At 33.9% G+C, this 25,175-nt stretch overlaps 1 protein-coding gene across 2 annotated transcripts; it reads right to left on the bottom strand.

The window, feature by feature from the left end:
* Positions 1 to 15,572: 15,572 nt before the first annotated feature.
* Positions 15,573 to 23,833, bottom strand: MCA1 (PLAC8 family protein). 2 transcript variants are annotated; one of them, XM_010268543.3, is made up of 9 exons: positions 23,445 to 23,833; positions 23,267 to 23,351; positions 22,158 to 23,147; positions 20,634 to 21,016; positions 18,991 to 19,100; positions 18,500 to 18,571; positions 16,805 to 16,911; positions 16,026 to 16,119; positions 15,573 to 15,901 (listed from the first exon to the last, which is right to left on the bottom strand). In XM_010268543.3, exons 3-9 carry the CDS (start codon positions 22,566 to 22,568, stop codon positions 15,849 to 15,851), a joined length of 1,230 nt encoding a protein of 409 aa, XP_010266845.1. In that variant the 5' UTR covers positions 22,569 to 23,147; positions 23,267 to 23,351; positions 23,445 to 23,833; the 3' UTR covers positions 15,573 to 15,848. The 2 variants fall into 2 exon arrangements, with proteins under 2 accessions (XP_010266845.1, XP_088746383.1); XM_088890257.1 differs by lacking the exon at positions 23,445 to 23,833 and having other exon boundaries at positions 23,267 to 23,406.
* Between the last annotated feature and the right edge of the window lie 1,342 nt (positions 23,834 to 25,175).

The raw sequence follows: 25,175 nt of genomic DNA, 5'->3' as shown, positions 1-25,175 counted from the left end.
TCTAGGGGTGGCAACAAGTTGAGCTTCACAAGTTATTCGAGCTCGACTCATGAAAAGCTCGACTCGTGAGTCTTGCAAGACTAATCTAGCCTAGTATAATAAATAAATATTTTTTATTATATACATACATACATACATACATAAATATACATATATATATATATAATAAATCATTTTTATTATATATATAATATTTTTACTTTTTTATGTATAATAGTAAATATTTTTTATAATCCTTATCTTTTTGTATGTAAAATAAAAATATTTTTATATGTATATTTTTATTTTTATATATATAATAATAAATAATTTTTATAATTCTTGAATTTTTGTATGTAAAATAAAAATATATTTTTATATGTATAATTTTTACTTTTTAGAAAAAAACTTGGCTTGTAGTCGAGCTCGAGCCTAGCCAAGCTCAAACTTGCAAGCTTCGAATCGAGCTCGAGCCTAACACAATTTCAACGAACTGAGCTCAAATAGCTAAGTATTTGGCTTGACTTGACTCGAATCCACCCCTACTTGGGTCAGGTTCAGGTTGGGCCACTAGAGGGCCCAATCAGAGTTGAAGCAAACTTGTGCTGAACCTGACTCATTGACATCCCTGCTAGGAATGCAAACGGATCGGGCATGATTCAAATCAAGGTATATCCAAGTCTGATCTGGCACTATTAAGAGCCCTAGGTCGGATCTTATAAGTATGGATTCAAATTTGAATCCAATGAAGAAGTCCAATTTTTGGATTTAATATGATATGATTTTAATTTCTTAAAATATTAATAAATTATTAAAAGAAAAAAATTATAATAATTTAGAAAAAACAAAAAAAAATGCATGTATCTTTTCAACTATTTTCATCATATATATACATGTTTTTTATAAAAAATAATTAATATAACAAATTTACAAAAATGCAATATAAACAATATATTTATAAATAAGTAAATAACATATATGTGTTATATATATATATATATTTATATAAATAAATAACACACACATTTATTTATTTATATAAATAAATAGGACACCACCTATCAGACCAGACAAATGGTGATCCAAACCCGATCCTATTTTCTAATTTGATCCGACCCGAAGATCCGAACAAGGGGAGATCTGAATCTAACAAAATAGGATTGGACCTGGAATCAGATCGAATCAGAATCAGATCCATTTACACCCCTAATCCCTACTCCTCATGAATTTTACACAAGTTGGGAACATCTCCCCATGAATAATAATTACAAACATGGGAGATGTTCTCTATGTGCGGCCAAAATATACTATGAGGTCGGTGTGAGGAGCAGATCTGGAGTAATTTTACACATGTATGAGAGGTATTCTCATGTATGTATGGAACCATACATTGGGCTTAGATTTCTTATTATAGTGTAGACATTGGGCTAAAATCATGAATCATGGCCTTAGATTTCTTGACGTGGCCTGTCAAGAACTCACTTTATGTAATTCAAGGTGAGCCATGTCAATACATCAAAGCCTTTTGATTTCCTTGTTTCTTCACCACACTATTCACCAAAATGGTTTATAAAGCAGATACTTGCCTTAGTTATAGAAATTAAAATTAACTCAACTGCTAACTTATATTTTTACCCTTTACTTTATACACATGTACAATACGTACCCTTACACTAGTAATGCTTAAAAAAAAGTCAATAATAATGTTCTTCCTTTATATTATTTGTTAATCTAAAATTTCCATTTATTTGTTCTTGTTTACTAACTTTTCAATACGTTTAGAGTCCCCTTTAAAGAACTTTTTTTTATCTAAAAGATTGAGGTACAATTTTGCAAGTATATTTAGGAAGATCTTGGAAAAGCTCAAATGGCCAAAAGACATTAAGCTTATGGCTTGGGGTCATGTCTTTAAAGATCAAAACCTTTTGGTATGCAAATCCATCCATCAAGCTTTTAGAAACACATTTAAAGGCTATTTAAAACATAAAAAGACCCAAAAGATTTATTTGAGTGTCCTTATCAACCTTGACGAACTCAGCGTCCCAGTTCTTGAGCTTTTCATCGGCAGTACGATCATCGGTCCTGGTAGTCTTGACGTGCTTTTTACAGTACTCGATGACCTTGGATAAAATCTTGCTGGTAACAGTGGGCAAGGGGATTCCGTTGTCGATACAATCCTCTTCAATCATATGCATGATGGTCTGAGACTCGAGAGCAACCGCCTTATCGACGTTGAAGGTCTCTCCGTCAGAACTCTTCAAGGTCACTTTCTTACCCGACATAATTGATCAGAAACCAATGAACAAACAAATTTCGTTTTAATCTTTCTCTCTCTCTCCCTGAAGAAACCCTAACAACAGAGAACGAAGATAAAAGAAGCTTATAGAGGCACGAAAATAAGGGAGGAAACGCATTCAAGCCCTACTTACAAGAAAGCATAAACATCATAGTTTGGGAGTACTTGTACAACTGTGATACCGAAAAGACATCTATACCGTATCAAGCAGAGAATTCACTTTTACTACATGTTCTAACACGGCCTATACCGTATAATGCATATTGAAACATTTCACATCCATATTGCAAATATATCCCCATTAGGGATGTCAATGGTCGGGCTAACGGTATATTCAATTTTAGGGTTGGTTAGGGTTTTCATTCTTTCAATCTGAGTCGGGTTTGGATTTTGGTTGATTCGCCTTATTGAGTCATGATACTATGTATATATATAAATTATTCTTATAACTTCTGCCTTCTAACTTACATTTTTAAATTTTAAGGTTTTATTTATATGGTGATTTTGTTTTTTATTTCTTTTTTTAAATGTGAGTTAGAATATATAAAACAATTTCCTATCTTAATTTAATGGATTTTAGGTCTTCAAAATGTGTTAAAAAAGTATGGTTGAAATGCTACAGGTCAGGTCTGTTGTCTATCGAGTTAGACCCTATATGGTCGAATTGGTTTCGGAAATTATGCATTTTTAAGCGGGTTGGGTCTAGGGGTAGCAACAAGTTGAACTTCACATGTTATTCGAGCTCGACTCGTGAGGCTTGCAAGACTAATCTAGCCTAGTATAATAAATAAATATCTTTTATTATATACATACATACATATATATATATATATATAATAAATCGTTTTTATTTATATAATACTTATTTTTTTATGTATAATAGTAAATAATTTTTATAATCCTTATCTTTTTGTATGTAAAATAAAAACATTTTTGTATGTATATTTTTATTTTTTTTATATATAATAATAAATAATTTTTATAATTCTTGATTTTTTGTATGTAAAATAAAAAAAAATTTATATGTATACTTTTTACTTTTTAGAAAAAACTTGGCTTGTAGTTGAACTCGAGCCTAGCCAAGCTCGAACTTGCAAGCATCGAATCGAGCTCGAGCCTAACAAAATTTCAACGAGCTGAGCTCAAATAGCCAAGTATTTGGCTCGACTTGACTCGAATCCACCCCTACTTGGGTCAGGTTCAGGTTGGGCCACTAGAGGGCCCAATCAAAGTTGAGACATCCCTACTAGGAATGCAAACGGATTGGGCAGGATTCAAATCAAGGTATATCCAAATATGATCTGGCACTGTTAAGAGCCCTAGATTGGATCTTATAAGTATGGATTCGATTTTGGATCCGATGAAGAAGTCAGATTTTCGGATTTAATATGATCCGATTTAAATTTCTTAAAATATTAATAAACTATTAAAAGAAAAATAAATTATAATAATTTAGAAAAAACAAAAAATACAAGTATCTTCTCAACTATTTTCATCATATAAATACATGTTTTTTATAAAAAAATAATTAATATAACAAATTTACAAAAATTCAATATAAACAATATATTTATAAATAAGTAAATAACATATATGTGTTATATATATTTATATAAATAAATAACACACACATTTATTTATTTATATAAATAAATAGGACACCACCTATTAGATCAAACAAATGGTGATCCAAACCCGATCCTATTTTCTAATTTGATTCGACCCGAATATCCAAACAAGGGGAGATATGAATCTAACAAAATAGGATCGGATCTGGAATCAGATCGGATCAGAAATCGGATCCATTTGCGCCCCTAATCCCTACTCCTCATGAATTTTACACAAGTTGGGAACATCTCCCCATGAATAATAAATACAAACATGGGAGATGTTCTCTATGTGCGGCCAAAATATACCATGAGGTTGATGTGAGGAGCAGATCCGGAGTAGTTTTACACATGTATGAGAGATATTCTCATGTATGTATGGAACCATACATTGGGCTTAGATTTCTTATTATAGTGTCGACATTGGGCTAAAATCATGAATCATGGCCTTAGATTTCTTGACGTGGCCCGTCAAGAACTCACTTCATGTAATTCAATGTGAGCCATCAAAGCCTTTTGATTTCCTTGTTTCTTCGCCACACTATCCACCAAAATGGTTTATAAAGCAGATACTTGCCTTAGTTTTGATGCAAGTTATAGAAATTAAAATTAACTCTAATGTTAACTTATATTTTTACCCTTTAGTTTATACACATGTACAATACGTGCCCTTACACTAGTAATGTTTAAAAAAAAGTCAATAATAATGTTCTTCCTTTATATTATTTGTTAATCTAAAATTTCCATTTATTTTTTCTTGTTTACTAACTTTTCAATACGTTTAGAGTCCCCTTTAAAGAACTTTTTTTTTATCTAAAAGATTGAGGTACAATTTTGCAAGTATATTTAGGAAGATCTTGGAAAAGCTCAAATGACCAAAAGACATTAAGCCTATGGCTTGGGGTCATGTCTTTAAAGATCAAAACCTTTTGGTATGCAAATCCATCCATCAAGCTTTTAGAAACACATTTAAAGGCTATTTAAAACATAAAAAGACCCAAAAGATTTATTTGAAACTTTCCAAAATTCAGTGGTTTCGATCTTTTCAGAAGGACTAAAAATTGATCTCTGAGCTTAATGAGGCCCAAAATATGGTAACATCACCATTAGTGACCATTGAATTTTGGAAAGTTTAATGAGGCCCAAACACATGTGCCTTTGCCAAACACTACCTGAAGTTTATCTTCCATTACATCACCATCAGTGACCATTAATAAAGCTGTTTACCTAAGGTTCTTAATTATTTTTAATGACCAAACCAATTCTAAGCAGTGAGGGTTGGTCTTTGCAAAATTACTATTTCAACCCATGAAATTTAACTGGTAGATAAGTGCACTGAAAATAACTGAACTTCACAACAAAAAAAATCCTTCTCTTAATAATAGATTAAGCAAAATACAAGGAGGCTTATATATATATAATACAGAGGAAAGAGAGGAGGCAAGGGTCCTCTCACCATATTCCTCACATGTCGGCATTGCTTTTCTAAGTTCTTACACGAGTGATTTTTCTATTTTGAAATTACCAAAATGATCATTTTTGTCAAAAAATTACCTCTTCTGTCCTTTTGGGTCCCTCTACGGTTCTAATACAAATGTTTGTTATTTTCTAATATAAATGTTTAATTGGATTTGATTCTCTCTCTCTCTCTCTCCACTGAACCTCTTTAAATCTCCTAAGATCTTTCCTAAATACAAGTTCACTTTCTTACACACACACTCCCAAAAAAGTAAGCTTATGTTCAATTGCTCTAATTAACCCAAGATTTAATCTATTCAGACCTTTCTTTCCTAAACACACTTTCTTTCTCTTACACACACTCCCTAAAATTTAACGTATGTTCAATTGCTATAATTAACCCAAGATTTAATCTATTCAAATCTTTCTTTCCTAAACATACTTTCTCTCTCTTGCACACACTCTCCCTAAAAAAAAAAAAAAAGAAACTAAATCTTGGTTTTGGAACTTTCAAAACATATGAACTTATTAGTCCCTTTATGGTAGAACTTCCAAAACATATAAACTTAAATTCAAAAATCATTGTTCCAGCTATATAGTTTCAGAATCATGTACCTATACAATATTCCTAAGATGTCTTCAAATGTTTAGGGAGATTGGCTTTGTTGAATCTATAGGTAGAAAGCCATAATTTCTGCAGTTTTGGTTGATGTATATTGTGTTTTTTGTTTGAATCTATAGTTTCCCCCATGTAATTTGAGGTTTATTTTGTCTTCATTCCTCCATTTATATTTACATATCAAAATAAATAGTAATATTCCCATGGATTACTTATTGCTACAATACCTTTTTTTTTTCTTGCACAAGATAATCTCCCATGGTAAATTAGATTGATTCCTATATTCTACTTACCTTTTTTTTCATTATCAAAATGATTCTTAAAGTTGCCCCATGACCGTCTCACCGAATTTTTTCATACCCCATTTTTGGTCTCCAACATTCATCATTCTTCTAATACTTTTACAAGTTTCAAACTCTCAATGAAACTACTCAGATTGGATAGAGGTAGAGGCAAACATAGGTGAAACACCAATCCTATCATTTCTCCCCCTGCATTTTCCATTTGTAAAGTTGCTTAGAATTTTCCATTTCCATTATTTGTCTATTAACCTTGTATTTCTAATTAATTTTCATTAGGGAACTTCTTTTCAAAAGCTTAACCAAATGGTTTTTATTAAGGTTCTCTTCTTTATTGTGGGAGAAATGAAAAGTCGGGACAAAAAAAAGGTCCCACTGCTTTGTATTTTGATAGGGTGGAGGTGGAGGAAAAGCATACTTTAGCTTTTCTTTCTATTAAGCATGTAAGCAAGTTAAGCAAGTTTTATTGAAGAAATAGCCACAACATTAATTGAAGCTTTTTGTTAATAGTGACTTACTACGACTCCATTAATAAGTGACCGCTTGCTCTGGTTGGGATGTGCTCACTACCATCCACGCCCTGTTGGGAGAGAATTCCTCTCCTCCTTGTCAAGTCCTAAGGTGTTATTTGGTTTTATTCCCCCCTGCTCTCTTAAGTTTGTACAACAGTTTTTTCAATAGAGTTGCACATATCTTTGCCAGGCATGATTTTGCTATCTCACCACTACACTTAGTCTTGTGCACCTCTTTTCATTGTACAAGCTTTACAAGTTGATCTTGCTTTGAGTGGTTAATGAATTTTATTTTTTGGTTTAAAAAATAGAAGTTTTATATTTTTTCCATTTTTTAAAAGGACAAGCATTATATTTGAGGTTATTCATATTAACAAACCTGTAAATATATGTTATAATAGAATATATGTTAGAAAATGAGGATAGAAGTAAGAATCAGAGATTTATCATATGTCACTTTTACATGGAAAACACTCATTTTAATTGTTTAAACTAGCTCTTAGCCCTGCAATTTCATTTACATTAATTGCAAACATAAGATACATCTTCCCCGCCCGAGTTGATAGGGTTGTTAGGTTGAGATAGAATAAAACTATCATTTTAACATTATTCGATTGTATTTAAAGAAGGTTTAAAAATTACTTCTATTACGGAAATGTTAATTTAATGAAGGGTTTTAGATTTGATTGTTTATACGTATATGTTTGTACGTAATTTGATGACCTTTTTCTCTTTCTTTCATTTAGTCTTCTTTATCTTCCCATGCATCGCACGGGTCTCTTGCTAGTATTACACATATACTAAAGGACTTAAGGGATGATCTCGGAAGAATTTAATTCATTTGATTGGTCCCTATTAACAAGCCAGCCTCTTGCTTGATTCCCCCCACTCCAAATGTGAGATTACTAAACTTCCAAACTTCTATCCACTACTATTTTCTTGCAATCCTAAGCTCTAAACTAGGGCACATGCTAGTGTCCCACAAAAACATTGCACTGACGCTTTTGACACAATCGTCTTTCTTATTAATCGGTTGCCTACGCAATTACTTTAACACACACACACACACACACACACACACATATATATATATATATATATATATATCCATGGGAATGATTATTTAGATATCTTTCAAATTATTCTACTTTACGTGTTTTTGGATGCGCATGTTATCCACACTTGTATCCTTATAACAAACACATGATGAATTATTGTTCCACTAAATGTATTTTCTTGGGTTTCAGTGCTTGTCATCGTGGCTACAAATGCTTTGGCCCTACTAATAAGTGCATGTTCATTTTGCACAATGTCATCTTTAATGAGTCAGAGTATCCATTCAAAGCTGGTTCTCATTCACGTTCATCTTCTAGTGCCTCTTTGTCGCTGCATACTCGTGGTTTATCACTTGTTTTCTATCCATGTGCTCCAACCATTGTGGTTTCATCTAGTCCCCCTACTTCATTTTATGCTTTCTCTCATGGCTATCTGGAGTCTATATCATCTCCTATGCCAACATCTACCATGCCTTGTTCTTCTATTGGTACTGCCCCTTACTCACCTCTATAGATTTCTCACATGAGAATGTTCCTCCCCTACATGCTCATCACATGCATACACAGTTACAATCAGGCATCATTAAACATTTAAACCTAATCCTAAGTACGCTATGACTAGTAGTATGCTACAAGAAACTAAACCTACCACCTACACTAAAGCACGACAGGATCCACGATGGAATCTTGCCATGGCTGATGAATTTAAGGCGTTGCTCGCCAATGACACTTGGACTTTGGTCCCCCCTCTCTTCTTACAAGAATATTATTGGAACTAAATGGGTCTTCAAAGTCAAAAGGAAACCGGATGGATCTGTTGAGCACTACAAAGCGCGCCTGGTGGCAAAGGGTTTCTCACAAGAGGCAGATTTAGATTATGATGAAATTTTTAGCCCTATCATCAAGCCCTCTACCATCAAAATGGTTCTCTCATTAGCTCTCTCCTTTAATTGGAAGGTGCGACAACTTGATGTAAGTAATACCTTACTTCATGGTTTTCTCCTTGATGAAGTTCATATGAAGCAATTGACTAGTTCGTGGACCCTCGTCATCCTGGTTATGTCTGCAAACTCAATAAGTCCTTTTGTGGACTTAAACAAGCTCCTAGAGTCTAGTTTACAAGACTTCGAGATTACCTTCTACACCTTGGCTTTTCTAAATCTCAAGCTTATGCTTCCTTGTTCATTTTGCACAACAAGGACTAGGTATGCATTGTATTAGTTTACGTTGATGATATATTGATCACTAGGTCTAGTATTGATTATCTCAAATCTATTATTGGTGATCTTCGATCTACTTTCACATTGAAATACTTGAGCCCTCTTCACTATTTCTTGGGGATTGAGGCACATCATTCTTCATCCGGAATTCATCTTTCTCAACATAAGTATGTTCATGATCTCCTTATACAATTTGGTATGGAGCATTCTAAGCCTAGCCTAAGTCCTATGTCTTCTTTCAAAGTTATATGCTACTATTGGTCAACCATTGGAAGATGCAACCATTTATTGTAGCATTGTCGGTGCTTTACAGTATGTTTCCCTTACCAAACCTGATATTTCTTACTTTGTAAATAAAGTCTATCAATACATGCAACGACTTACATCTGCACACCGGGCGACTGTTAAGTGAATTTTTCGATATCTCAAAGGCACTACCACTCATGGTATCCTTCTTAAACCTTACTCCTCCTTCACTCTTGATGCCTTTTCTGATGCCAATTAGGCTGGTTGCCCAGATGACCAACGGTCTCAATGTGGTTATTGTGTTTTCTTTGGCCTTAATATTATCTCATGGAGCTCTAAGAAACAAAATACAGTATCCCAATCCTCTACAAAATCCGAATACCGTAGTCTTGCATCTACCACTGCTGAATCATCATGGCTCCAAATGCTTCTTCATGAACTTGGCATTGCTCTCACTTGTCTACCTTCATTGTGGTGTGATAATCTTGGTGCGACATTCCTCACTGCCAACCCTGTTTTTCATGCCCGCACCAAGCATATCGAATTGGACTACCATTTTCTTCGAGAGAGGGTGGCTCAACAACTTCTTCAAGTGTGGTTTGTTAGGTCCAAAGACCAAATAGAAAACATCTTCACGAAGCCTCTTCCACTTGGGCAGTTTTCTCTTCTAAGTTCCAAGCTTACTGTATGCTCCTTACTATTGAGCTTGAGAGGGTATTGAGGATAAACACAACCCGCCCAAGTCTAGGCCTGCATCTGACACCTCATCTGTTCAGATTCAAAGAGTCCAGATAAGATAGAGTTCAACTCTCGTAAGAAGTCCAATCTATTGTAACAATAAGATAATGCGATAAGTCATAGTTATACTCAAACTTGTAGCAGATACACTATATATACTCAATTTACACAAACACAACTCACAATGCATGGGGTTTTCTACATATATGTATTCCTTTCATTCCTCTTCATCATCAAAATTTCATCTAAAGCTAAATGATCATCTCTCATCTCTTGTACATCTTAAACAAATGGTAAAGAAATGTCTAATGAACATGGTAAAGAAATAACCATTTAGCTTTAGTGAAAGTGGCCAATTTCCTATTCTCTAGATAAATTTGTATTTTTTTTGTATCATAATGCTAATTTTTATTAATTTTTGGGAAAGATTTTTTATTAATTTGTACTAGTTTATTATTATTTTTGTATTATTTTTAGGTAAAATTATAAAAAAAAATCCTCTTATAACAATTTTATAAACCACCTTGGTGTTTTGACCCTAGCAAAGGCCTTTCCTACAGTTTTGAGAAAAAGTGCAAATACCTCCTTTCCCATGGCTCTTCGGTAACAAAGACATTAAAGTTACCAAAATACCCTTATCATTGTTAATGCATTATAATACATAATTTAAAGTTTCAATTTTACCCTCCACTAATCTATTTTGCTAGACAACTTTCAAAGAATAATTCTCCTTACTCTTCTTGGAAAAATTTAAGAAGGCAGAAGTGAAGTAAAACTAATGCATTACATCAACATTTTTTACTTGGAATGCTGACTAAAGGAAGGTATTTGCACCTTTTTACAAAACAATAGGGGAGGTTTTTGTTAAGGTCAAAACATCAGGGAGTTTCATAGAATTTCAAGAAAACCCAAGGTGGTTTTATAATTTTCCTTATTTTTAAATGAAATTTAAATTGATTTTAAAATAATTAAACTATGTTTAAAACTAATATTTTTATTAGTTTTTAAAATTAGTAAAAATTGAATTTATTTAAGTATTTTAAGTTTTTATTAAATTTAAATATGATATTTAATTAACTATATAAATTTTTATTTTTTAGTGGAACTTAAGTTGGTTTTAAATTAATAAAATTTAATTATAAAATAATAATTGTTAGATACTTCTGTATTAGTTTTATATTAATTTTAAATTGATATTAGTTTTATATTAATTAAGTTCTTTTTATTATATTAATAAAAATATTTTTATCAATAACAATAATTAATAATTATTTTTATTTTATTTAAGTAACTTACTAAAGTATTTTTGTTATGGTTAATTAATTTTTATTCTTTTCAAATGGAATATAATTTTAAATGGAAGTAGATTATTTAATTAGCACAATAATATATCCTTGAATATCTCAATTTCAATATAATTAATCTTTATTGTTATTGATAACTATATATATATATATACATATACGTAGTACATCAGCATTTCTTGATGTAAATTCTTGAAGTGCAACCATCTAAGGACTAGAAATATTTTGAGGAAGCCACATGGTTGAATCAGACTGCGTAGAGATGATCTCCAAGCATTGTTCAGCTTCTACTTGCTTTCACATGGTTGAATCAGCCACATGGTAGTGTTTCTTATTATTATACTTCCATGTACTTTTTTGTTTACATCCTTCTCAAGTGATTGGGCAGTATTGCATCTCAAACTGCTTGATTCCTTTTCAACATTTTATGATGTAAATATTCATTAAAAAAAAATCATGATGTAAATAGATTCTTGAAATCACAACCAATAAATTAAATAGAATAAACTTGGCAATTTTCTAGCTTTTATCTAAAGAAAAGGAAATGATAACAAAAGCAACACCTACATTATTATATTACACAATTCACTTACATGAATGCAGACAAAAGGAAAATAAAGAGACAAACTAACCAGAATATTAATATAATATACTTACACATATGCCTGTTAGTGGCCACTGAAGCAATCTTTGAAAATGTGCCACATGGGTAGAAAAAAGTCTTCATACCTGCAAAGAAACAAACAAATGGAATATATCTTATCCAACATGAAACAAGAAAAAGTTTCCCATTCTATCCTTCCAGATCATCTAAGTATTGTCATAACTATATGGGGTTGGCTACATGAATCTTGTTTTGCCATTCTATTCTGTTCAGTGCCATATCCATTGTTCAATTATGGAGCCAAATAACGTTTAAAAATATGCCAAGAAATATGTAAAGTTTGAGTAAAATTCATTCCAAAATATACAAGTCTGGAATATAAAATTCATGCAGATGATGGGAATAATGTCATAATGAAAAATAGATATAGAAAACAGATATGGGAAATTTCCTACTATCTATAAGACCTACTTCACATTAGTGAATAGTTCCTGTGTAATGCAACAAAACTAGGGAATGCATACACAGAGAAGGTTCCGAACAACAGCCAAGTAAATCTGAATGCCATTCTTCTAGCCGGTGTGATCCTCTAGTTGATAACAGGTCATACCCCGGTGACACTGAAGAAGTGGTTCTGCACAAAATTATTATGATGTCCATGATCTTCTCACTATATACAGAAAAGAACTTCATGTAGCTTGAAAATCATGATTGAGAAAATGCTCACAATGGACAAATAAAAGAATGGAACAAGAAGTCCTGCAAGTAGAACAAAGAAATTACTATCATAGCTGCCAGAAAACCTATCTCAGCCCTGCACTGGACCTGGCTGGTTTTCTGTCCACCCATCTAGATGCTTGACCAAGAGCCTGGATTTTGGAGCTCTTACCATGCTAAATAGCAATATATGTTCTACATAATTTAACTGTGTATTCCACAGTATATTTCTCATTCAATGAAAGGTGTTTTGATGCCACCAGAATCATATATGCACAGTAAAACAGATAATGAAATTCCACCAGAAAGTGATAAAAAAGATTTATTGCTCATGAGAATTAAATAAAAAATAAACAACATACCATCCACCATATGATGTACAAGAACAAAATAAGCCCTATCGCCATGTACATACCTTCTTACCTCAGATTTGAAAAATCAAACTTTATTAAGGAACAAAATAAGCCCAACCACTGGTCATCTATGCCAGGAAAATAAAGCATAGTGCACACCTGAGATTAGCTATCTCATATATAGAAATATAGACTTGTAGGGGCTATTATTTAATGTTATGGAAAAATCTCAGGCTCACAAGTGTGAGAACACAGGTTCTAGCCTGAGGACAACCACTTTACGCAAAGAAAAATGAGTCAAAGGTTAAGTCAGCATCCAGTCTTCCCCTATGAAGATCCCAGACAGCTGATACCAACAATGGGTAATGGCCTTCTACGTATAGAAATATAGAATTGTGAAGTACATCTTTTCCTAGTGGACCATTAGGCATGCCAAATTACCAGAGCACATAGTTGAGCATATAATTAGGTACAACTGAAACTGCAAATAAGCTCATTTTATAAAGCTTGATGCATTAGAAATCCTCTTTAGTCTAATTAGTTCAATTGAAATGCTGCCTTCACTTCTCATATCCAGACTCACTCATGAGCAGACAGCAATTTTCTAGATCCAGCCCAGCCTGCGTGTTGAGACTGTTCAATCCATGACCAGTACCAAAAGGTCAAAACATTTTTGTTAAGGTCAAAACATCGGGGAGTTTCATAGAATTGCAAGAAAACCCAAAGAGGTTTTTATAATTTTCCTTATTTTTAAATGAAATTTAAATTGATTTTAAAATAATTAAACTATGTTTAAAACTAATATTTTTATTAGTTTTTAAATTAGTAAAAATTGATTTTATTTAAGTATTTTAAGTTTTTATTAAATTTAAATTCCTTAAGAAATTTAATTAACTATATAAATTTTTATTTTTTAGTGGAACTTAAGTTGGTTTTAAATTAATAAAATTTAATTATAAAATAATAATTGTTAGATAATTTTGTATTAGTTTTATATTAATTTTAAATTGATATTAGTTTTATATTAATTAAGTTCTTTTTATTAGATTAATAAAAATATTTTTATCAATAACAATAATTAATAATTATTTTTATTTTATTTAAGTAACTTACTAAAGTATTTTTGTTATGGTTAATTAATTTTTACTATTTTCAAATGGAATATAATTTTAAATGGAAGTAGATTATTTAATTAGCACAATAATATATCCTTGAATATCTCAATTTCAATATAATTAATCTATATATATATATAGTTGGTGGATTTTATCCAATTTAATGGAGTAATGGAGATGAAAGAATTAGTGGCATGACTTACTGATGGAGAAAGTTAATGGCATAATTAATGAGGAGAGATTATTAAAAGAGTTAATGGAAGAAAGAGAGAGAGAGAGAGAGAGAGAGTTCATGGTGTTTTGATGAGGAGTGTTAAAGGTGATTGGTCACTAGAGTTATATTGTTCAATTTTAAAATTAAAAAATTCAAAAAAAAAAAAACAAAAAAAAAGATAGGTGGATTTGAGAAGAAACCAGAAAAGAGATAAGTGGCTTTGAGAATTAACCATAGAATAGAAAAGTACCAACTTGACTTATCCGTTGTAATTACAAAAATGCAATATAAGCATATTTATAAATAAATAAATAAACACACACACACACACATATATATATATAAAGGTTGATAAGGGGCTTATTCGAATTTAATCCAATTTTCAGTCGGTCGGATCCTATTATATGATCTGATCCAAAAATCTGACAAATATATCCAAATCCGACAAAATAGGATCAAATTTCAAATCATGATCTTGTCCTGTTATGATCCCTTCGTCCTACATTGGTAGTATGGGATGCTAATGTGAGATATCCCACATCGGTTGTATGGGATATTGTCGTATGATATATATGTGCTTGGGTCCCTCTTCCTCTTTTCTAATTTATAAGACACAACTTAACCTAATATTCCTATATAAGGGCCGAGAACCAAAGATTGATATTCCGATCTAAAGGCAAACCACACCTTAACAATCACCCGGATGATCAAACCAGTGAACTATCGCCCGGACAAAAGACCGGGTAATGTATCAAACCATCAATCGCCCAAAGATAATATCATCAAACAAAACGAATTTTCAGTTTACTAACACGAGTTAAATGACGACCCACAAGCCCACCCAAATAGTCGGATGAAATGTTTACAAACCACCTGATCTAATTTGATGACGAATACATATTACAAACATGAGAATGATGATGATAAGTTGTGGAATGAGGATTGTGCAAACAAAACCAAAATTGCAGATGAGCACTCAAAGCCATTTAGACTCTTTAGATCACAGCGGACCGCCAGCTTCCTGTATAGCAGTGAATTGGTGATATAATGTAAATGGTGTCGAAAATATCCATAAATTTCTCGTACGCCTCCTCCCTGGACTGGATTAAACATTTTTTGTGGTAGATAAATGATTCATTAAAGGAGAAAAACAGACATCAACTACAAGAAACAAAACAGACAGAAAGGAGAAGCAAGAAAACAAGACTACAGCAAAGAAAACAAACAGGAGCAAACTAAAGAGATAAAACAACTACGAACAGCTAAAATTAATGACGCGAGATATCCCAAGTACAAGTTCCAAGTATATATATCTTCAAGTATTTACACCAAGTTCTATATATCTAGAAGATATACAAAGCCAACTTTACACAGCTAAAATTAATGACGCAAGATATCCCAAGTACAAGTTCCAACATTCAAGTTAACAGCGGCAACTAGCAGTTTCCTTTATGGTAAGCATAAGAGTTCTACCATTAAATAACAGTTCTTTTTTTATCATCTAAATACCCCTTAGGGTTCCATGTACTGAGATGGCGGTGGGCTCATCTTTGTCTTCTCAGGACCTGCAAATTGATTTAAGATATAATTATCATCAATACCTGATGACCGACTTTTATTGAAGCTATTATTATCTGCAATACCTATCACACAGAAGCTAAGCAAAGCTCCATGAGTAGTAGAACATACCATAAACCCCACGTATCTCCACTTCTCGCCATTCTTGGACCAAGGCACAGCAGCAACACATCAGATGTGAGAGGAAGTCATCGCATGAACCTCCCTGCCAAACATATAGGTTGAGTTACCAAGCAACATTTCGTGAAACTATATATGATCTAAGAAAGTATGGTTATTAATTCTTCTCCACACTTCTGCTCTTTAGGCTCAGTTAGGAAGTAGTATAAATACAAATAAGTAAAGTGCAAATACAGGTTTAGAAATACAAAATACAAGGCTTTGTACTATACATTTCTATCACTCTTTCAAAACTGAGCCTAAGTACACAGTGAATCAAACACTCAAATTAGTTTTATAATTTATGCTATTGTTATTTTTGTTAAATAGTAATTGTATTAACTGTTAATCTGAGGGACACTGGTTAAAAAGTAAAAAAAAAAAAAGAATATACCCTCTCTTTATCTATAATATAATTATATTAAAGCAGATACTTGCCTTGTGTTACATGCAGATCATAAAAGTTAAATCCAAATATATCATATACCATACTTATTACCAATTTACCATATATCATATATGATTTCTTGCAAATTTTCTGACTGTTGTTTCCCATTTTTAAAGAACTAAACCCTCCACCCCACCACCCCAAGGTTTCAAACATAATTTTGAGCCTGACTTGTAACCATCAAAAATACACGAGTTTTTCATTGAGCATCTGCCCATTATTTTTCGCCCTCTGGTTCAGCTATATTTGTGACAAATGAAAAGAGGCAAGACAATGAACTTACTGTTATGTTTAGCATCCTGCGAAGCTTTCTTCTGACACAGCACGTATAGCAACAGCAGGACAATATCAAAGAATATGCCATCAGCTCATTACAGGCTTCAGCCGGAGCTAATGATCAATACACAAGATACTTATCTTAGTATAACTTATTCTCAATTAGTATGACATGATACACAGGAATGGGAAAAAGCATGTCTTAGAAGAGAGGATCTACAACATGAATGTCAAGACATACAAAAAGAATATTTTATGGGCCAATTGCTATGGTTTATAAATTTGAATAAATTCAGGAATGTTCATTAGCATATTCCTACACAAATAATGAAAAATAATTATTAAACAATCCAAAAGCAACACAAATTCAGCTTATTTCATAAACAATAAGATATTGTTCAAAATAGTTTAGTGCATTTTAGTTTCAAAATAATATATAAATGATCTACAAGTAGTAGCAGAAAAGAAAAGAACACAGTAAATGGGACTCATTTTTGTCCAGTAGACCTGTGTCTGACATTTAAGTGAAGTAAAGGTTTGATCATAGCCAAATTTCAGATAACAGACTATACTGTCCATGCAGCTTTCAAGTCATAAGAAATGGCATCACATCCTCAATGGCAAATCATCTTCCAGGCCCCAATCCTGATGAAAGGGTAAAAACTAAAAAGATAAAAGACATTTAGATTTTAATTTTTTACTATTCTATCGTTTGTAAGTATCAACCTTGTGATATGATGCTATTAAAATAGCCACATTATATAGTATAGATATATGTAAGAGCCTCAAATATTTATTGCTGCCACTGGATAGTATGGTTGAACAGGGCACCTAGGTTTTCAAGTTGAAATCCAGTCATTACTTGGTTTCTTTGAAAATGAATTTGATATTGACAGCAGGGCCTAACAAAATGTTCATTAACTGATGATAGGGAAGTCCTTTAATTTTGTCAGAACATTGAACTCCTCAATATTTTCCCAGGGAAAGAATTGTGATCTCCAAGCATCGGTTTGGATGTACCTATTATAAACTTTCCATGTATTATATATTTATACTCCTCACAAGTGAAAGGGTAGTGTCATATCTCAAAGCTGTTGACTGCTGACATGAACATGTGACAACATGGACACAAATGTTTCCATCCCTAGAGTACATCAGCATTTCTTGATGTAAATTCTTGAAGTACAACCATCTAAGGACTAGAAATATTTTGAGGAAGCCACATGGTTGAATCAGACTGCGTAGAGATGATCTCCAAGCATTGTTCAGCTTCTACTTGCTTTCACATATGAATGTTGCATTGCAATCAAGGCCTAATAAAATACCCATCAACTAATAACAAATTTCTTTAACGTTTTTAAGAACATGGTAGTGTTTCTTATTATTATACTTCCATGTACTTTTTTGTTTACATCCTTCTCAAGTGATTGGGCAGTATTGCATCTCAAACTGCTTGATTCCTTTTCAACATTTTATGATGTAAATATTCATAAAAAAAAATTCATGATGTAAATAGATTCTTGAAATCAACCAATAAATTAAATAGAATAAACTTGGCAATTTTCTAGCTTTTATCTAAAGAAAAGGAAATGATAACAAAAGCAACACCTACATTATTATATTACACAATTCACTTGCATGAATGCAGACAAATGGAAAATAAAGAGACAAACTAACCAGAATATTAATTTGATATACTTACACATATGCCTGTTAGTGGCCACTGAAGCAATCTTTGAAAATGTGCCACAAGGGTAGAAAAAAGTCTTCATGCCTGCAAGAAACAAACAAATGGAATATATCTTATCCAACATGAAACAAGAAAAAGTTTCCCATTCTATCCTTCCAGATCATCTAAGTCTTGTCACAACTATATGGGGTTGGCTACATGAATCTTGTTTTGCCATTCTATTCTGTTCAGTGCCATATCCAATGTTAAATTATGGAGCTAAATAACATTTAAAAATATGCCAAGAAATATGTAAAGTTTGAGTAAAATTCATTCCAAAATATACAAGTCTGGAATATAAAATTCATTGTATTGCTATGCAGATGATGGGAGATAATGTCATAATGAAAAATAGATATAGAAAACAGATATGCACACTATGGGAAATTTCCTACTATCCATAAGACCTACTTCACATTAGTGAATAATTCCTGTGTAATGCAACAAAACTAGGGAATGCATACACAGAGAAGGTTCTGAACAACAGCCAAGTAAATCTGAATGCCATTCTTCTAGCCGGTGTGATCCTCTAGTTGATAACAGGTCATGCCCCGATGATACTGAAGAAGTGGTTCTGCACAAAATTATTATGATGTCCATGATCTTCTCACTATATACAAAAAAGAACTTCATGTAGCTTGAAAATCATAATTGAGAAAATGCTCACAATGGACAAATAAAAGAGTGGAACAAGAAGTCCTGCAAGTAGAACAAAGAAATTACTATTATAGCTGCCAGAAAACCTATCTCAGCCCTGCACTGGACCCGGCTGGTTTTCTGTCCACCCATCTAGATGCTTGACCAAGAGCCTGGATTTTGGAGCTCTTACCATGCTAAATAGCAATATATGTTCTACATAATTTAACTGTGTATTCCACAGTATATTTCTCATTCAATGAAAGGTGTTTTGATGCCACCAGAATCATATATGCACGGTAAAACTGATAATGAAACTCCACCAGAAAGCGATAAAAAAGATTTATTGCTCATGAGAATTAAATAAAAAACAAACAACATACCATCCACCATATGATGTACAAGAACAAAATAAGCCCTATCACCATGTACATACCTTCTTACCTCAGATTTGAAAAATCAAACTTTATTAAGGAAAAAATAAGCCCAATCACTGGTCATCTATGCCAGGAAAATAAAGCATAGTGCACACCTGAGATTAGCTATCTCGTATATAGAAATATAGACTTGTAGGGGCTATTATTTAATGTTATGGAAAAATCTCAGGCTCACAGGTGTGAGAACACAGGTTCTAGTCTGAGGACAACCACTTTATGCAAAGAAAAATGAGTCAAAGGCTAAGTCAGCATCCAGTCTTCCCCTATGAAGATCCCAGACAGCTGATACCAACAATGGGTAATGGCCTTCTACGTATAGAAATATAGAATTGTGAAGTACATCTTTTCCTAGTGGACCATTAGGCATGCCAAATTACCAGAGCACATAGTTGAGCATATAATTAGGTACAACTGAAACTGCAAATAAGCTCATTTTATAAAGCTTGATGCATTAGAAATCCTCTTTAGTCTAATTAGTTCAATTGAAATGCTGCCTTCACTTCTCATATCCAGACTCACTCATGAGCAGACAGCAACTTTCTAGATCCAGCCCAGCCTGCGTGTTGAGACTGTTCAATCATTGACCAGTAACAAAATTGGGGAATGAGCAGTTTACAAGGTCAGATCTGCTGCCCATAAAGATGCTACCTACACGTACTCACAAGACACTACAACCATGCATCAGGAACACCACCCCATGAATGACAACTGAGATGTTCCTGATGTGCAGCTGTAGTGGGTAGGATTGTAGGCAGAATTGTGGGTAGCAGATCTGGACTTCAGTTTGATTTGGTCAAAGCCTTCATAAGTAACCATGCTAATGAATGTTATATATAAAATTTACTGCTTTAGGCTTATATTGAAATCCACTGTGTATTTCAGAACACCAGTTATGACAACATTGTTTGATTGAGAGGTCAAGATAAACATTTTCCAAGGTCTAGTTCATGCATAGACAAGAGCTTGTCTAGTTTTATTGCCTATGTGTCTCCTGCCCTAGGTGGGTATTGTAAATAAACTTAAACAAAACAAACCTTGAGGTCACTCGAGTGTCGCTTTCCTCATTATGTCTGTCATCAAAAGAATGTGCTTTATCATTACTAGCATCTGAATAACTTTTGCTTGGTGAATCATTCTTTGCTGCAACTTCTGTCACTTCAAGCAAATGTTGAATCACTTCGCATTGACCCACGTCCATGCTTGCTTGTGATCGCTGTAACTCTACTTTTAGTTTCTCATTCTCTTTTTGGAGTGCTTCATCAAAAGGCAAGTTTGGATAAGAACAAGAAAGACTCTTCTTCAACACCATTGTGTCTTTCTTTGTGGGATCACGTTTCAGGATAACATCATGCAACTTCTTGTCCTCCTCATCCAAAGTATATTCACGTTGATCTCTTTCAATATCTTCTAATCTTTCCTGCCAATTTGTTAAAAATAGAAAATAAACAATGAAAACTAAGAAAAGATACAAATAGAGTATCTTAGTTGCCACCACCAAGATGACTATAAACAAAGTAGATAGGAAATCCTTGTTTGTGCCAGTATATTAACGAGAAAAGGAGGTTTTCCAAACTCCAAAGTTCTGTGGGGATATAGTGCCAAGTACCTGTCAATAAAGAGGAAAAATCTAAGAAGTAATTACACATGAAAAAGGAAACTCTTTGCCTTGAAGAGTAAAACGTGGACCATTTACATCACAGTATGCTTAATGTAGAGAGCAAATCAGCTGTCAATGGGACAGGGAAAACACTGACCCTCCAAGTCCAATTGAAGAACTCCTACTGAATACTGACATAAGTAGGTTTTTTCAGCATATTCTGGTACTTTTGCAATTACAGAGTAGAGAGGGTGCTTTAGTAATCAGCAATTGATTTTCTGAATTTTGGTTAGACAGGCTGACAGACCAGTGTTTTTCACGAGCAGACCTCACTCAAACTCTCACCGCACACCAACCTGATAAATACTTGACCTTGCAGCCAATCCCAACACAAGTGATGGTACAACCAGATGTACTGATGCACAGACATAAGAAGCATCTGGTATCAAAATAATCATCATATACTTTTTAGTCAAATACAATCAAGTTAGGGTTTCCATTATGGATGATCCTTTTTTCCATTATGGATGATATTAATTTGATGAACCATTTTTATCTGCTTAGATTGTTAACTATTCTAACATGCATGGTTGCACCTGGGATCAAATGCACAGCAACACAGGCAACAATATGGTATGTAAAAATGAATTACACCAAATGTTCAAAATTGTGCCCAATAGAGATCACACTGTCATAAGAGCCCTCCAAATCATAATTATATATGAATGTTGATATATGTAAAAATAACTAACATTGGGTCCCCGAGTAATGAAGCAGGTAACAGGGGACAGTTCAAAGCATGTAGCACTTCAATTTCTGAAAATCAGATCAAGCATTAAATAAAAGAATCAACCAAGAAAGGAACAGTGTCATCACACAAAGGCAAAAATAGAACATTGTGCCTTAAAAGAAATGGAACCAGAGCTACCAAAGAAAAAATACTAATATATACACAGAATACCTTGACCCTTGCATTATCCACAAGGGTGATAAGGGGAACGATCTTCAAGTACCGGTCAATCTCTTGCTGGGCCTTCCTGAACTGGTATACGATGTTCCACCCCATGGCCAGCAGATAGAGATAGCTCTTATCCTGACAACTATTCACCAGAATGTAAGACCTTCTCAACGCGTCCTCAAGCTGCTCCAGTGGCTCTCGTGTCTCTGGATACTTCTTTAGCTCTGATATTTTGAGCTGCTCCAGCAAGTTCCCAATGAGCTTCAAATGCAAAGCAAACTGTTTGCAGTTCTTCTTATGCATACGTGCCGTGCTTGCAGCATGCACAATCATCCCAATAAGCCGCACGGCATCCATGCCAGCAAGCTGCGCAACATTGCCAATCTCGCCGATATGATCCCAAGCACTAGCCATCTTCACCTCTCTATAAATCTAAATCATGCAGATCTTAGCCAAACCTATATTCACAACATTACAGGGAAGTACTTTCCGGTGCCCTTTCTTCAAGAAACTTTAAGCGCCAAAATTCTTTACTAAATCCTAACGCAGAATTGGTTTGAGTTCGCATTCCAGTCAACAAACTCAGAGAAATCTAATATATTCCTCCCAAAATTACAGCTTACTTAATTCTGGAAAAAGACCGCCCTGTATTTGCTCCAATATTTTAAAATAAGAGGATGGAACTCGTTAACTTTTCCGCTACCTTTTAGCTCTCCAAACACCATTTAAATTCTAATGGTCAGTTATCTTCAATCTAGAAACTTTCAGACTATATGGCTAAACAGATGAAGTTGAATTCGGAGGAGAACTATTATACTACAAGCTCAAGAACGGTGATTACAAAGATCAAATAGCCTTTCAACCCAATGTCCAGGTTCCAGCGGAATCAAACTCATAGATCTTCAACGAGCGAAACAGAAAACCCTCCAGCATTCGTTGCACCAATTTTAGCAGCAGAGCGACGAAGTCTTAGAAACTATGCTTCTTCCATTGCTTTAATTTACATAAAGAAAAAAAGTAATTATAAATGGAAGCGTCATCATCATAATCTCTTCGGCAAGAAGAAAGAAAGGAAAGGAAAAGAAAATCAAATGAAAACCGATATAATTTACCGAATTTCCAAAGCATTTGGCTTAAACCGGCTCATGTACCACATTCCGCCAAAATGAACCGCTCACATCAGAAAGATTCATGTCCCTAAGAGATCCACCATCCCATTTATGAATATTCCTCCCAGAAACAAAAATTAAACCGAAAATGCCCAGAGCAATCAGAGTCCATGAAGCTTACACAGAGAAAGCGAGCGATCAAGCGATCAGGCTGAAAATCTCGTCAATATTTCACTTTTCAGCGGAAAATTTTCTGTGAACTCTCTCTCTCTCTCTCTCTCTCTTTCTCTCTCTCTCTCTCTCTCTCTCTCTCTCTCTCGGTAGCTTTCTTCCGTTGTTCGCATGCATAGGAACGAAACGTGAATCCGAAACAATGAGAGCTTTAGTTTGTGCGTATAAAAAGTTTTGTTAAGACAGAGAAACCGATTTTGGGCTCCAGAAGAAATTTTTGAGGGTTTGAGCTTGAGAGGTTTGCCAGCTCTGTCTCTCCCTATCTCTCTATCTTTCGGATTAGTTGTTCTCTGCTTTGTTGCAGAGCTCTCGCGGTTGTGACTTGTGAGTGCATGCTACACCAGACAGGCAAGTTTTTAAGTGGTGGGAGTGGGCACACTAATGACCCTTCTCTCTGCAATAATATTACGAAAATGACCCCCAATTTCATGAATGGACAAGAGAAAACTCACGGAAACGTTGAGTTTTTAGGAAATCACTATGGAATAAGAGTTGTTTTTACCGAAATGCCCATCAGTTGACCTTCAATAAATTCGGTACAAAAATTATGTAAAGTCAGTTCTGTGGTAACCAGTAATTTTGGGGGAGAAGTACCGATCAGCCCAGCTCAGAGTTTACTAGCCACGAAGTACAGGGGGAATGCATCCTGACCGTGAATTGATGTCAAATTCACGGGCAGGATGTGGTTTATAGGGGGGAAGAGGGTTAGTGTAGGGGGTGGCTGGAATTCAGAATTCTGCATCGTGTGTATTCGTACTTTTCCCTAATTTTGGATCATTGTCAGAGGTAAATGCATGGTTTTGAAAATCGGACCGAACCAGACGGTAGGACCGATTAACACAGTAACTGATCAGGCAACCAGTTTCATTTCACCCTTTTTCGGCCAAAAGCGTTGATTTGATTAACAACCCATTAATCTGGGTAGTCAAATTGTCGATCCATTAACCCGAAAAATGATTTTGGTCTTGAATTTTATTATTATTTTTTAATTCATAATGGGCCATTGTTTGAAGCAGATAGTTGGACCGTGCGAGGTGGGGGTGTTTTGAAGGGTGGATTATGGGGTGAAAGGATTTTGGGGTGGGAATGGGTTATTTAAGGATGGATTTTGGAGGGGGCGGGTTTTGGGATTTTATAATCCGAATTGATACAAATAGGGTATGGTATTAGGCTAAATCCGGCCTTCTTTCAATTCTTATATTCTTGGAAATCATATGAATTTTATGTATTAATTGTTGAATTTAATAATATTTTGAATTTTATATATTTTAATCAAATAATTGGAATTTTTTATTTGTTAATTATGTTATTTTACTTATTTAGTGCTTATATATAAGAAGTAATAGAAAATTAGACGTAGGTTTTAAACTCAACCTGCCCTACCCTTGAATGTGAGAAGGGTTTTGCATTTTTATGTGCGTGGAGGGATTGTCTCAAAATCCAACCTGCTATGAGTTTTGGGACAAGTAAAGATTGAGAGGTTTAGAAAAGTAGATAGGATTTAGAACCCTCTCAACCTGCCCCATTGTCACGGGGCTAGTCGTTGGGGCCCCGTGTGGCACTCGAATGCGACAAGTAAGTCTAAGCGACAAGCAACAACACAAGAAAAGGCAACAAAAATGGCACACAAATTAGACAAAAGACAAATTGTATTGCATTAATGGATGGCAAGCATAATCAC

The sequence above is a fragment of the Nelumbo nucifera genome, chromosome 6 (genome assembly GCF_055504915.1).
Source record: "Nelumbo nucifera cultivar China Antique chromosome 6, China Antique-T2T, whole genome shotgun sequence".
In the NCBI taxonomy this organism is placed as follows: Eukaryota; Viridiplantae; Streptophyta; class Magnoliopsida; order Proteales; family Nelumbonaceae; genus Nelumbo; species Nelumbo nucifera.
This window is presented reverse-complemented; position numbering and strand designations above follow the sequence as displayed.

What these genes read in the sequence shown, in the direction of transcription:
- MCA1 (XM_010268543.3), bottom strand. Translation starts at nt 22,568, where the DNA reads ATGGCTAGTGCTTGGGATCATATCGGCGAGATTGGCAATGTTGCGCAG. An exon ending in TTGTTCAGAACCTTCTCTGT is followed by an intron (nt 18,572 to 18,990) that starts GTATGCATTCCC and finishes TGTTTCTTGCAG; the next exon opens with GCATGAAGACTTTTTTCTAC. An exon ending in GGAGATACGTGGGGTTTATG is followed by an intron (nt 15,902 to 16,025) that starts GTATGTTCTACT and finishes ATCAATTTGCAG; the next exon opens with GTCCTGAGAAGACAAAGATG.